Source organism: Melospiza georgiana, chromosome 1 (assembly GCF_028018845.1).
Source record: "Melospiza georgiana isolate bMelGeo1 chromosome 1, bMelGeo1.pri, whole genome shotgun sequence".
NCBI classification, from domain to species: Eukaryota; Metazoa; Chordata; class Aves; order Passeriformes; family Passerellidae; genus Melospiza; species Melospiza georgiana.
The window spans coordinates 1,493,927-1,509,570 of NC_080430.1; the positions used below are offsets into that span (position 1 = coordinate 1,493,927).

The window sequence follows — 15,644 nt, forward strand, 5'->3', positions numbered from 1 at the left end:
AGATGCTGATCCAGCCCTGGATTTTGGGAAAAGCCTCATCCATCCCCGGAATCCCATCAAATCTCCAAGAGGTTCTCCTGATTTCCCCAATTTTCTTTGGATTTTGGGAGGTTTCAGCACACAGTGAGCAGGGATGGGCTCAGACAGGGATGGTTTTCCAAGGGGCTGCTCCTTCTCATTTAGAGAGGAGAAATCTCCCTCTGGAAAAGCTGGGAACCCCCCCAGCTCTGCACAAGATTCCAAACTGCCAAATCCAGGGATAAGGCCTGGGCTGGTGGATCCTGAAGGGTCAGGAAGGACCTGATTGGAGCCAGAATGATCCTGATCCCAAATCCCAATCCCAAATCCCATTTCCATCCCTCCTGGGGAGCAGATCCCACTTCCCATGGGTGTCCTGGCTCCTTCCTGGAAAACGCTGGGAAATGGGAGCAGGAGGGAGAATCCCAGGGATGGGGAAAGCCAGGAGAGCTCCTGTCACAGGGAATTCCAGCACTGGCTCCACACCCAGGGGCTGATTCCCGAGGAAATGTCCCCTCCCTGCTTCCTGGAGCTTTTGGAGCTGCAAATCTCACTCCATTTCCCAGTTTGCATGGATTTATCCCGGCTTTCCAGCCTGGTGTGTGCAGAAAGGGGTGGAAAGGGCCAAGGAGCAAAGGGTTCCGACAGGTTTCCTGTTTTTCCCTGAATTTAATTCCAAAGGAGAGGCTCGGTTTCATTGGGATTTGCAGGGAAAGGAGAATTGGGAATGAAATGGGCTTGGAGGGGGTGGAGAGGAAGGGAAGGGAAAGGGAGGAGGAAGAAGGAGAAGGGGAAGGGAAAGGGAAGAAGGGAAAGGAAGAAGGAAAAGAGGAAGGGAAGCAAAAGGTGGAGGAGAGGGGAAAAGGGAAGGGAAAGAGGAAGGGAAAGGGAAGAGAAAAAGTGAAGGGAAAGGAAAAGGAAGAAATGAAAAGGAAAAAATGAAAGGAAAATGAATAGGGGAAAAAAGAGAAGAAAATGAGAAAAAAATGAAAGAGAAATTAAAACAATAAAAGCAGAATAAAAAATTAAAAAGGGAAAAAATTGAAAAATATGAAAAAGGAAGCAAAGTCGTCCTTTCTCCACAGGCAGATTCAGAATTTCTGCCCCAGCCGCTGTCCCAGATCCCTGTCAAAGCTCGCACGTCCTGCCCGGAGCTTCCCAAGCCATCCCAAGTCCCGGGAAGCACAGACATTTTCACTGCAGCGCCAGCGGATCCCAACAACCCCAAACTGCTTTTCAATCCTTCATCCCCTCGTTTATCCCTCCTGGCGGCGGGATCCGCGCGGATCCTCCGGGGAAAAAAAAAAAACAAGGGGAAAAGAAAAAAATATAGGAAAAACAAATAATTAAAAAAAAAACCAAAAAGCGGGACTCACCAGCGCGTAGACGGAGCTGAGCACGGAGCAGCAGAGGATCAAACCCAGGCTGGGATACACCAGATATGATCCCATATCCAAGGGGCTGCTTCCAGCATCCAGCCCCGCGCAGGGAAGCGGGAGGAGGAGGCGAGCTCGGAATTCCAGCGGCGCGGCTTTCTCTCCGTCCTCCCGGATCCGCCGAAGGGATTCCGCTCCTCCGGCTCCCCAGCTTTTCAGCCCGAGAGGCACATGACGGGAGACGCCGGGTTTTTTCCTCGTTTTCTCATGGCTGGAGCGGCGGGCAGCTCCCGAAATCCCGCGGCGGAGCCCATGGGCGGACGGGGAAGGGAGAGGCGGCGGAGGCGCTCGGCGGCTCCCGGTGCCGCCGGATCATCTGGGACGGGGCTGCGAAATCACATCCATATGGGCCCGGGATCCCGGCTCGCTGCGGCTCCGGGAAGTTCAAATCATTTCTTTGTCAAACGCAAACACGGAGAGGGCAGCGGGAGAGGGGAGGGAAGGAGGGAGGGAAGGAGGGAGGGAGCAGGGAGAGGGCTGGAAGGGGTGGGAGATGCCAGAGGGAGGGGGAACCTTTAACCACCGCTTTATTTTTAGCCGCAGTAATTTTATCTTTTCGCTCGCCGAGGGGACAAAAAACCCCAAACTCTCTCCCCTGCTCACGCTCTCTCCGTCTCTTTAATTTTTGGGGTTTTTTTGCGCTTTTTTTTTTGCCTCTCCTCCTCTCTGCCTCCCAAATTTCCCCAAAAGCCCCAAAAGTTGGGAATGTTTTCCCTCAGCAGCGGCGGCACTGGGGGGGTTCTGCTTGGCTGTCCCACAAAGCTGGTTCTGCCAGACTCGGAATTCTCCGGTTTTAGGGGGAAAATCGGGAATTTTGGGCTTCTCTCTCCCTCTCTGCCTCCAAGGAGCTGCAGTTTGGAAAAGCCGATTGCAAACGTGGGGCTGAAATTCCCGTCCCCTCCTTCCACCCCTCTCCCGTCCTTTATTTTAGGGCTTTTGGAGTTGTTTTTTAATTTATCCCCCCGGAGCATAAAGCGCTTTGCCTTCACTCCGAAATTCCCTGAAATCCTCGGGATTTGGGGTTATTTTCATTTTGGGAATGAATTTATTTTTTTTCCGCCCACATGGGCGCAGAGTTCTCCGGGAGATCCCCGGATCCCTGAAAACCGGGAAAAGGGTTTGGAGTTCCCGGGATTGGCCCAAGCCGAGCCTCCCCCGATCCCATCCCGCTGCTCCCAACCTGGATTTCTCCAGCATTCCCAACTTCCAGGGCTGGGATATCACTCCCAGCTCAGCCGGGAGCTTTCATTCATAAAACTCCGCTGCGAAAAAAAAAAAAAAAAATTAAAAAAATTCCAACCCACAGAGCGAAGTGTGGACGGGGGGGATTATTTGGGAATTGCGGCGGGATCCGGCGTTCCCTGCTCGTTTTTCCCTGCTGGGAGGAGAAGCGAGGCTGGGAAAGGGTTACAGACCCTGCCAGGGATGCACCACGCGGGCAAACACAGAGAGGCGCCGGGCTCGGGGCTGACTCACTCAACTTTAAAAATCAAACTCTGAGGGATCTTTTTTTGTAGTTTTTTTGACCCTTTTACTCCCCTTTATTTCCCGCTTTTCTCGCGGATATTGAGCTGAGGAGCGAAAAAATTCCAATCTCTCCTCTCTCCGGGAGCAGACGGTAAAAACATCAAAATTTTCGCTGCGAGCATTTCTGGGTTATTTTTTGGAGAGCCGAAAAAAAAAAAAAAAAAAGAAAAAAAAAAGAAAAGCGACAGAGAGCGAAAGAAAAAAAAAAAAAAAAAAAAAAAAAGAAAGAAACCCCAAACTCTCCGCTTGCTGCTCGGGTTGGGTTTTTTTTTTAATTCCCGTTTTTTTTTTTTTCCCAGCTCCATGGCCGTGAATGGGAGCCTTGAGCTGGGTTTATGAAAGGCTCTTTCCAAGCGAAGGTAGAGTTGGGCTTCCTGTGAGAGGGAGCGAGGGGAAGGGATAAAAAAAGGGCCGCTCTTGGTGCGATCTCTGCCTCCTCCTCTTCCTCCGCCTCCTTCCCCGCCTTCCCCCGGCCTGCAATCCCGAAGGATCTCCCGGGCTGGGGGATCACACGGGGGTGCAGCCCCCAGTTCCCCATGGGGATTGCAGAGGATCCAGGGCGGAGGGGTGGGAATGAAGGGGGGGTTCTGAATTCATCCCATGGCATCCCATTGCATCCCATAGATCCTGTCCCATTGCACCCCATCCCACTGCAGTCCATCCCATGAATCCCATCCCACTGCATCCCATTGCATTCCATAGATCCCATCCCATCACACCCTATCCCATTGCATCCCATGGATCCCATCCCATAGATCACATCCCATGGATCCCATCCCACTGCATCCCATTGCATCCCATAGATCCCATCCCATAGATCCCATCCCATGGATCCCATCCCATGGATCCCATCCCACTGCATCCCATTGCATCCCATAGATCCCATCCCATAGATCCCATCCCATCCCATCCCATCCCATCCCATCCCATCCCATCCCATCCCATCCCATCCCATCCCATCCCATCCCATCCCATAGATCCTGGCCCATTGCACCCCATCCCATTGCAGTCCAACCCATGGATCCCATCCCACTGCGTCCCTTTGCATCCTATAGATCCCATCCCACAGATCCTGTCCCATCTCACCCCATCCCATCCCATCCCATGGATCCCATCCCACTGCATCCCATTGCATCCCATAGATCCCATCCCATGGATCCCATCCCATCCCATCCCATCCCATCCCATCCCATCCCATCCCATCCCATCGCATCCCACCCCATCCCATTGCAACCCATGGATCCCATCCCATTGCATCCCATCCCATTGCATCCCATCCCATCCCATCCCATCCCACCCCATCCCATCCCATCCCATCCCATCCCATCCCATCCCATCCCATCCCATCCCATCCCATCCCATCCCATCCCATCCCATCCCATCCCATCCCATCCCATCCCATCCCACCCCATCCCATCCCACCCCACCCCATCCCACCCCATCCCATCCCATCCCATCCCATCCCATCCCATCCCATCCCATCCCATCCCATCCCATCCCATCCCATCCCATCCCATCCCATCCCATCCCATCCCATCCCATCCCATCCCATCGCATCCCACCCCATTCCCATTCCAGCTGGATCCCAAACCTGCTTTTCCAGCAGCCATCCCAATGTTATTCATTAGGGAGAGTAGGGAGGTTTGAGGGGAATTTGGGAATCTCTGCGCAGCTATTCCCACCTCTGCCGGGGTTTTTGTGGGATCTGGCTGCTTTTCCCACCGAGGGAGGCCTGGGACTGGGGAAATCCTTGCCAGGGATTCCCGGGATCTCTGTGGGTGTAGGGACACAGGGATCCACAGGCCTTGGGAAAAGGAGGGGAAAATTCCCCTGCAGCATTGCAGGGGATCCATGGTGGGTGTTTCCTTGGAGAGAGGGGGAAGGAGGGAAAATCTCATTTCTAGGTTTACAGATAATAAAAATGAGGATTTTATAGGGGCCTTGTCCAGAAATTCCAGTGCCAGGAGGGGATGGGAATAAAGTGGGATCTGGGATGGTTTGGGAATGGCCATATCCAGGTTCTGTCCATGTCCAGGCCCTCGTGTCCAGGGTGAATCCAGGGATGCCTCTGATCCTGTTTGGTTTTCTACATATTTTCTAGTTTAGAGATATTTTATTATTTAGATACATTTTATTATTTATTTATTTATTTGTTTGCTTATTTATTTGCTTACTTACCATTTATTTTTTATTTTTCATTTATTTCTTTACAAGTTATTTCTTTTGAATTTATTTATTTAAACTTCCTTTATTTTTTCCATATTTACATTTATTTTATTACTACCCCATATTCAAGGGATTAAATGGAGATAACCCTGAACTGATGGAAATGATTCCCAGTTAAACCCTTCCACAAGAAGGGAAATTTTCCCAGTTTAACCCTTCCACAAGAAGGGAATTTTCCCCAGTTTAACCCTTCCACAAGAAGGGAATTTTCCCCAGTTTAACCCTGGCATAACTGGAGGGAATATTAAACTGGGAATTCTTCCTGTTTAACCCTGGCATAAGGAGGGAATTTTCCCCCAGCTTAACCCTTGCACAAGAGGGGAATTTTTCCCAGTTTAACCCTGGTGAAAATGGAAAATTTTCCCAGTTTAATCCTAGCATGAAACTGGGAATTTTCCCAGTTTAACCCTTCCACAACAAGGGAAATTTTCTCAGTTTAATCCTGGCAAAAAACCTGGGAAATTTTCCCAGCTTAACTCTGGTATAAAACTGGGAGTTTTCCCAGTTTAACCCTGTCATAAAACTCGGAATTTTCCCAGTTTAATCCTTGTACAAGAAGGGAATTTTCCTCTGTTTAACCCTGGCAAAAAAGGGAATTTTTCCCAGTTTAACCTTTCCACCAGAAGGGAATTTTCCCAGTTTAACCCTGGCAAAAAAAGGGAATTTTTCCCAGTTTAACCCTGGTACCAAAAGCTCTCCTGGGATATCTCCCCCTGACTCCAAGACTGAGAAATTCTGGATCCCTTTTATCCACAAAAATCCAAACTCACTCCTCAGGCTCCTTAGATCCAAAGTGCCCCCTGCTCAATCCAACAGCCAGGGAATGATTAATTCCCCCATTTCCTGCTGGAAAAAATGGGAATTGCAGGGCCTGGGCGGGATGAGCTTCAAATCCAGTCCTGCCAAATTGATTTTTCAGGGAATCCTTTTCCCAAACACTCAGAGCAAGGTGGGGTGAACAATCCCCTCTGTTCTCCTGGATCCTGGGGAATTAGGGTTTGATTCCCAGATCTGCACCATTCCTGTGGATTTCCATCACTGCTGGGGATGAGCTCAGATCCCGAGGATGGATCCACCCTGCTCGTCCCGTTCCTTGTGTTTGGGAAGAGTGGGAATGCGCCCAAGTCTGGGGAAGGGCTGAGAGCTTCCCTGCAATCCCAGGGAATCCCATCCCAGCTCCAGAGGGGCCATGTGAGCGTCTCCCCATCCACATGACCCCAAAGAGCCTCTCCGGCCTTTCCCCACATCAAAGGGTCACGAGGAGCAGAAATTCCGGCCCTCCATTCAGAAAACTTTTCCTTGGAAACTCAGATTTATTCCAGGAGCAGCCCCAGCCCCCGGTGCTGGAATTTGGGATGCCCCAAGGATTCTGGCGTCTCCCATCATCCCAAAGCTGCTTCCAAGAGGGATTTTCTTTGGAGGGCAAGGGGAATCCTTCAGCGCATCCTGGTTCTGTTTGGGATGATGCAGCCAAATGTGGGAGGTTTTTCCTTGGAATTCTTCCCTCTGGAGAGCTCCATTCCCTGTCCCAGCCTTGCATCCCTTTCAGAGGGAATTCAGACGCTTTTGTTTTGCTTCCCTTTCTGATTGTATCCACGAGCAGGGATTTAAGGAAGCGGGAAGGAATGTGGGATAAAAGGAGCGTTTGTAACGTTGTTGTTTTATGGAGCCCCTTGGGAATGGCAGGGCTTGGAATGTTTCTGCAACAGCTTCCAATGAACCTTTCCAAATGTTTGGATGCTTTCACTGTTGGAAATCAGCATCCTGAGGAAAAAAAAAAAGGGGGATGATCCATTTAAACTGCTGCAGTTTGGGCCAGGAATGGTCACTTTTAGGGATCAGCTCCAGATTGGAGGGAATTTTTATGCAGTTTAAGGATAAAATTCTCATTTCCCTGGATTTTTAAACTGATTTCCAGCTGGGGGAACATTTCCCTCCTGTGGGAGTTGGAATTTCTATTCTGGATAAAAATAACTTCTGTCCTCCCTCTCCTGGTCACTAAAGTGACAAAGGGCAGGGATGGATGGGATTTTGGGAAGGAATTCCCAAATAATTTATTATTTAGAGACAAACTTCAGCTGGGAGGCTGCAGAAGGACTGGGATGGAATTCCCAGAGAAGCTGTGGCTGCCCCTGGATCCCTGGAAGTGCCCAAGGCCAGGTTGGATGGGGCTTGGAGCAGCCTGGGATAGTGGGAGATGCTCCTGGCAGGGGTGGATTGCGATAATCCTTAAGTTCCCTTCCATTCCAAACTTTCCAGAATTCCATGGCAAACAGAACTTCCTCATCTTGGTGGAGAAGAGATCCAAGGTTGAAAAATTCCTTCCCTGCTCTCCCTTCCCTTGGCTCACTGCTCCAACCATTGGGAAATCGCCTGAAATACAAGAAAAAATTTCCCCTTTTTGGTTCAGCTGTAATTTCCTCGCTGGTCCTCACTCTGGCTTTCTCCAGCAGCATTCCGCACTCCAGGAACAGGAATTCCCTGCAAAAGTGGGACAGGATGAGGGAAATTCCCGTGTGTTTCTCATGCAGCCTGGGAGAACTTCCAGAGCTGCAGTGAGAACCCAAACTCCTAAAACCCTTCCCAGAGCTGTGTTTTCTTTCCAGCATTTTTGTTGTCTGGACTGGAAGAAGAAGGACATGAGGAACATGGGGTTGAGGGAGGTTTGAGGTCATGGATCATCTTCCAGAATCATGGAATGGTTTGGGTGGGAATGGACCTTAAGGATGATCCCATTCCATGGGCAGAGACACCTCCCACTATCCCAGGCTGCTCCCAGCCCTGTCCAACCTGGCCTTGGGCACTTCCAGTGGATCATTCCTTCCTTCCTGCTTCCTTCCTTCTTTGATTTTCCAGCTCCATCTTCCAAAACAGCTGGAATTTATCCATTCATTGGAATAATTTATCCAGTTTCTTGGGAATTTGCAGCACTGTGAGCTGTGAGGTTTTTCCTTTCCCCGTTGTTGCTCATCCCAGTTTCTCCATTCCAGGGATTTCTCCACACCCTAATAAGAAAAAGAGCATCTGGACCCTCCACATTTTTCTCCAGATTGAAAAAGTCTTTTATTCTCTCTTTTAAAAATTATTTTCCCTTTCCCCCTCCCCTGCCTCAATGTCCCTGTCCTCAAATTATCCTTTTCCCCTTTCCCAAACTCTGGCCAGAATCCACAGAAAAAATCCAAGGGTGAGCGGGAAAATCCCTCAGGAACTGTCAGGAACCAAAACAATCTGGAGCTCAAACAGCTGGAGGAGCCTGGAGAGAGCTGGGAATCTGACCCCAGGCTTCTCTGGGAATCTGGGAATGGGATTTTCTGGGATGGGCTGGTTTTTCCCATTCCAGCACCACCAAACGCAGCCTTGGGAGCTGCCAGGACCTTGCACACTTTGGCTGTGTCCAGTTGCTCCTTTGTGAGAAATCCCCATTTTGTCACAGGCAATCCCAATTTTTGCTGAACAATCCCAATTTTTGCTGAACAATCCCAATTTTCGGATGATGAATCCCAATTTTCTGATGATGAGTAATCCAAATTTTCTGATGAGCAATCCCAATTCTCTGATGAGAAATCCCAATTTTTCGACAAGCAATCCCACAAAAGCAATCCCAATTTTTTGATGACGATTCCCAATTTTCTGATGATCGATCCCAATTTTTTGACCATCAATCCCAATTTTTTGATGAGCAGTCCCAATTTTTTGATGAGGCATCCCAATTTTTTGATGAGGCATCCCAATTTTTTGATGATGAATCCCAAGTTTTTGATGATGAATCCTAAGGTTTTGATGAGGAATCCCAATTTTTTGATGAGCGATCCCCGTTTTTTGATGACAAATCCCAATTTTTCCATGACAAATCCCAATTTTTTGGATGATGAATCCCAATTTTTTTAATCCCAGACACAAGGATGAGCTCCCAGCAGCTGGGAATGCTCCAATCCATGAGGAAAAAGCAGGACGGAAGCAGCTGGAATCACCCCCACCCCAACCACTGACTCCGATAAGGGGACGACGAGGGGCGGGATTCATTTTTTACCGTTTGAGCTCAGAACCTGTTCCTTGGAATCATAAACCAGGATTTACTGCCTGGCCCTCAAAGAGCCGCGCTTATCCGTTGGGCTGAGCCTGTGGGGAGCACGTGAGGCCCATCCTGAGCTGCTTCCAGGGCAGTTTTCCCAGGAGTTCACAGTCCGCCGGAGCTCCGATAAGCGTTTAAATGTGGTGGCCCTGTAGTAGATAGGGTCAGGCACTCAGAAAATCTTGCCATGTCACAGAAAGCAGTAAAATCCCTCTCCCCCTAACTCCTAGTGATAAAAAATCACCCAAGAATGCAGTCCCCCCTAACATTAGTAACTTTCGACTCCTTACTAAGCAATTACAGTAAAGTAAGACCCCCTGACGTAGAGAAAAAACTTTCCCAGTATAAAACCTGACGAAACGAGACAATAAAAGTCTTAAACCGCCCACCAAACTGGTGTCTGTGTGTGTTCTTGGCCCGAGTGACCCTGGAGAGTTAAAGTCGCTGTGCCATTTCCTCAAAACCAAGTCACCTCGCCTTACATCAAAAAGCAACATGGCCCCAACCCTGCCGGGGCTACTGGGGGCAATGAGGTCCCTTTGTGGGGCTGGGGCGTGGAATGGCACCTTTATCTCATTCCCAAACATTCCAGGAGGATCCACAGCCTTCATCCTGGCAGATCGACCTCTCCATCCTGGAAAAATCAGCCCTGGAGAAGGAATGAACGGCCCTGGGTGGTTTTGGGTTGTTGGGTTCCGTCCTGGTTTGGGGAAAGCTCCTGGAAAATTATTTTCATGGAAAATGCCGCAGGGAAATGGGAATTTGGGACTTTTCCTAATAAAGGGTTGGAACACAGCACTGAAAATTCCAGGAATCCAAAGCAAAGGAGGAGGTGGCTCCTCCCTGGCGGGTGCTGGAGCTGAGGAACTCCTTGCGCAGGATTTTGTTTGTGTGGATTCTAACTGGGATAAGATAAGGAAAAAAAACATTCCAGGCTTTTAAAACCTGGTGAAACGTCTGTGCACTGGGAGGTCGCTGAGTTTGGAGGGGTTGGAGGCTGGGGAGTTCCATGGAAAACCATCGGATGTTCCCAGGGTTCTCACGGTTATGAGGAATTCTACTCCCAGGAGTTACCAGTCTGTTGTTCCCTCGTTATCCATCACCAGTGCTGCTGGTGATTCCAGGATCACCGGGACATTCCAGAAGGTGGAATTTCCAAATTTCCATCTGAGATGGATCAGCAGTTCTGGGTAAAACAAAAAAAAAAAAAAACCAAAAAAAATCAGGAAAAAAGGGATTTTGCAGGTAGAAAACTCCTCCCTGGCCAAGCTCACTCGTCTCTGAAATTCCAGAATTGTGAGCAGGGAATGCTCCTGGTTTTCCAAGCCCATGGAGCATCCACAGTCCCTCTGGGACCCACTGGTTGCTTTCCTGGGAATTCAGGGCTCCCAGAGGTGGAATATCCTGGAAATATTAAAATATCAACGCTCATCCCTCTGTTTTCTCTCCCAGTGGTTTGGTGGCATCAGTCCGAACTTGGCTCTGGGAATTGCAACATTAAATTCTCCCACGATTCATTTTATCAGGGACAAAATCCATGAGTCCAGTTCAAATGTCCTCTCCATCCAACCTCCAGCTCCTCCAAACTGTTTTATTTGAACAGAATTCTCCCATTTATTGCTTAAAAACCTATTTTTAGTAAAGAAACTCCACAGATTTTTTAGGAAAGCTCCAAACCAACTCCTATAATGGATTTGTGGAAATTTAGGAGCCTCAAGAGGTTCCAAGTATCCATCACTTTCCAAATTTTCCAAGTCAAGAGTTGGGGGAGAAAAGATTTATTATTTTATTATATCTAATAAAACATATATTTAAATATTATATATTATATATTATATATTATATATTATATATTTATTTTACTATTTTTATATGTATTTTATTTTATTTATTTTATTATATTCTATTAAAATGGAATTAAGTTATTCAGCATTCCCTGTTGTGCTTATATTCCTATTTTTACATTTCCCACTCTTTTAAGGATTTGTATGAAAAAGAAGTTGCAATTCCTATTTTTTTTTGTATGAAAATAGGCTTTAATAGAAAATAATGAATTTTTCCTTCTTTTTAAATGAATAGAAATATTTTTAAAAAATTTAAATTGTTCTGATATTTCCTTTTAATATATTTTTATATTCCCATTTTTTTCACACCTGGCAGCTGGGAATTGGGATTTTCCTTAAATTCCAGATGGAATTTAGAGGGATCTCAGTGCTTCCACACTTCCATGAACTGTGGAAAGGCCATCCAGAAAATACTCTGGGATCTGGGATGGTTTCACTCCATAAAATTTTTTGCTGCCTAAGGAAAAGTTGGAAGTTGGCTCCTGCACGTTCCAACAACTCAGCCAAGCAAAAGGATAAAAGAGCAGAATGGGAATTTTAAAAAATGAAGAAAGGAAGAAAAAAACCCACCCCAGCCTTTGGAACATTTGCTTTTTGCCAGGATTTCGGGAATTTTCACTGCAGGAACGTTTTCCAGCTTGTCCAGTAAAATCCTTAATTTTAAATGGTGCTGCTTTAGCAGGAATGGGTGACAAAGGAAATTTGGGATGATAATAAAATTCCCAACTCAGGAATTTTTATTTCAGCATCCAGGTAGTCAGAAACAAGGTCTTATCTAGGGAAAAATTTGGATCTTGGCACCCAAAACATCCTTGCAGGCACAACTTTGGATGACTTTGGGATCCCTCTCCATGTGTAGGACTGGGAAAAGAATAAATCCATGGATTAAAATGGATGGATCAAGCTCCATGTTGAGGATTAGGAGAGATGCAGGTGGGGCTGGAATTGTGGAATTCCGGATCCCTGAGGCTGGGGAAGATCTCTGGGATCACCGAGTCCAAGCTGTGCCCTGAGTGCCACATCCAGGAATTCCTGGGACACCGGCAGGGATGGGCACTCCAAACCTCCCTGGGCAGCCCCTGCCAAGGCCTGAGCCCCCTTTCCATGGAGAAATTCCTGCTGGTGTCCAACCTGAACCTCCCTCACATGTGCTGGAACTGGGAGTGAATTGCTTCCCAAAAAAATCCTGAGAGGTTTGGGGTTAAATCCCAGGAAAATCCTCTCCTGGAGTTCCTCAATTCACCTGGAGAGTTTTGGCAGGGCTGGAGGGTGTGGAGGAGGAACAGAGCTGGGAAAAGCAGCTCTTGCATCCAGAGAATTCTAAAATCACTGAAACTGGGAAAGATCTCTGGGACCATCGAGTCCAAGCTGTGCCTGATCCCACCAGAGCCCCGAGTGCCACATCCAGGAATTCCTGGGACACCTCCAGGGGTGGGGACTCCAAACCCTCCTGGGTGGTTTCAATGCCTCACCACGCTTTCCATGGAAAATGATCCCAAATATCCAATTTAACCCTTCCCTGGAACAACCTCAGGACGTTCCCTCTCCTCCTGTCCCTGTTCCCTGGCAGCAGATCCCAATTCCCTCTGGCTGCCCCCTCCTGTCCCAGGAGGTCCCCCTGGAGCTCCTTTTCTCCAGGATGAACATTCCCAGCTCCCTCATCAACACCATCAAATTCATCCCAGTTATTTTTAATAGGAAATTGAATTCTTTTTCTCCATGTGGTTTATCCCTGGTCTTTCCAGGCCTCACAGTCCCTGCCCCAGGAACTTTTGACCCCGTTGCTCAATTTTAAATAAATTTCCCAGAAGGATGAAAGTCCCGTAAATATTTGGTGTAAATTCCGTCAAAATCGATTGTGAGAGTGGAGGGAAAATTCCAGGAGGGAAAATAAACAACTCCTAAATGAGAGGCTTGTGATGGAAAATCAGTCACCAAAATTATGGGATAGAGATGCAAGGGATAAAGAGGGAAAGGGAAAGGGAGAGGGAAAGGGAAAGGGAAAGGGAAAGGGAAAGGGAAAGGGAAAGGGAGAAGAAAAAGAAAAGAGAAAGAAGAAAAGGAGAAGAGGAAGGAGAGAGGGTGAGGATGAGAAGGAAAAGGCGGAGAAGGAGAAGGCGAAGGAGAAGGAGAAGGAGAAGGAGAAGGAGAAGGAGAAGGAGAAGGAGAAGGAGAAGGAGAAGGAGAAGGAGAAGGAGAAGGAGAAGGAGAATTCCCAAAGGATAGAGAAAATCCCAGGAAAGCTGAGCAGGAATCCCAGCACTCCTCAGCCAGGACAATGTGTTTGACTCAGTGCTGCATTTACGGGAAGATTTACGGCTCCTACTCCAAGAATTTCATGGATGAGTCAAGGAAAAATGTCTCGTTCCCAGATGGTGAACAGAGTCCCCCAAGAAAGGAGTGATGGCACGGGATCATAAAAACTGGAATTATGGAGCTGGGAATTGATCCCAAATCCCATAAATCCTTGCCTGGTGACTTCAAATGAAGCTGCCCATGATTTTTCTCCTGATGGAAGGGGAGTGTCCAGGGGAAATCCGTGACCTGGATTCCTTTTTCCCAAATCAAGGAGCAGGTGGAGCTCCAGAGGTTTGGTTTCACATCCATCCCCAGGTGGGAATACCCAGCTTGGAGTGATCCCTCTCCCGTGACTGCAAGTAAGGATTTGGACAATGGGAAAAGGAAAAGGAACATGGAAATTTGCCTTGAAGGGATTTCCAGCCCCAGCACGAGCCCTTTTTTTAAATAATTCCATGATGGACATTTAACGGAAAGCCAAATTTCCAATTTAAACCCAGTTGAATTATTTATTTCCTAATAGATATCCCAGGATGAGATTCCTCGTAATTAATATAACTATATCCAAATTAAATAAATATAAATTATTTAAATAAATATATTTTAAAAGAAGAAATGGATATTAAATAAATATAGATGGGAAATACATATAATAAAGAGATATTAAATATAGAAATACATATTTAAGTAAATAAAATACATAAATTAATAAATACATATTTAAATAAATAAATGATATCAAATTAAGAAATATATGTTGAATATTCCCTATTAATTCTGAATTCCAATCCATGTTTGGGCCACCACAATCCTACTGGACCAGCAGGAAAACTCATCCAGAATAAAACAAATTCCATTGATTTGGGGTTGGTTTTAACTCCACGAATTCCTTGACCCAGCCAGTGTGGGGGAAATGTCTGTGGGAATTCAGGAATGAGCAGGAAATTCCCACTTCTATAGGCTGTGGAGAAATGCCAATAAAATATCCATGCCCATGATCCAGCTGGGAGAGGAGCTTCAGCCTCGTGTTGGACCCAAGTGCAAACATTTGGATCGTGTGGAAATGTTTAACCCAAGACCAAACAGAAAAACCTGGAAAAAGGAATTTTCTCTCTTCATCCCACTCTCGTCCCTGTGGATATCCGGGAATCAGGAAGGAAGAGCTTCCATTCTTTTCCTGGAGCTGCAGGGCTGGGTCTGTGCCACTTCTTCCCGAGTTATTCCCTAAATCAAATTATTCCTGAGATAATTATTGCAAAGTCAACACTCCTTAACTGGAAGGAAATATTTGGATAATTTTCCCTCTCCTGTAGGATTTTTCTAGGTTTAGGGCCAATCGTGGAATCATGAAGGCTGGAGAAGGCCTCCAGGAGCATCAATTCCAACCTTCAACCAAATTCCCACTACACCATAACCCAAAGTGCCGTATCCACTGGTTTTTAAAAAATTACAGGAATGGTGATTTCACCACTTTGTCCCAAGTATCTTCCCAGGGAAAAGATTTCCCTTTGGAATTTTTTGACTTTTGTAAACGGAGACTTTAATTTTATCAACGTAAGGAATTTTTACTGACTTAGAGGCAGTGGGGATGAATTGTTTGGTGACTTTCCTAGTGGAAAATTCCCAGAAAAACACAAAAACCTCATCCATGATTGCTGAAAAGAGAGGAAAGCAGAGCCTGGAGGGGAAAAAGGTGGAATATTCCTGGGATATCTTAACACAGGGCTGGTTTAGACCTTCCAGCGTGATTTTCCTTAGATTTGTTTTGTTCTTTGTCTGGAATGCAGGAGCAGAATTCCCACATGACTTTATGGCAGCAACCCTTGGCCCTTCTCACCCCATTCCTGCCTCCCCTGCAATTCCAATGGAATTCCAGGACTTAAGCAGGACAAACATGGGAAGGTGATAAGAAGAACCTGCTCCTCCACCACCTTGGTTCGATGAGTTCAAGGGTGGCAGAGGTCCCAGACAAACCTGTCTGGAGCTGGATTTCCAGGAATCTTCACTGGGAAGGTCATTTGAAAACAGATCCCAGAGTCCTGGAATGCCAGAGTGCTGTGGGAACAGCAGCACCAGCAGGAGAATTCCCAGGATTTGTCAGCCTGGGGAAATTTGGGAAACGCTGAGGTCTCAGCAATATAAAGGCCCAAAACACCTCAGGTGGGTAGGAAGCTCACAGGTCCTGGATCTCAAATGAAATCCCAGATTTCCTTGGCACAAGCT

The 15,644-nt window shown here is 47.1% G+C and overlaps 1 protein-coding gene across 1 annotated transcript in view; it reads right to left on the minus strand.

The window, feature by feature from the left end:
- Positions 1 to 1,469, minus strand: part of PTH1R (parathyroid hormone 1 receptor) — a 94,312-nt gene extending 92,843 nt beyond the window's left edge. Inside the window, exon 1 of the mRNA XM_058020942.1 lies at positions 1,395 to 1,469. Coding sequence (XP_057876925.1) covers positions 1,395 to 1,469 — 75 coding nt within the window. The remainder of the gene's footprint in view (positions 1 to 1,394) is intronic.
- Between the last annotated feature and the right edge of the window lie 14,175 nt (positions 1,470 to 15,644).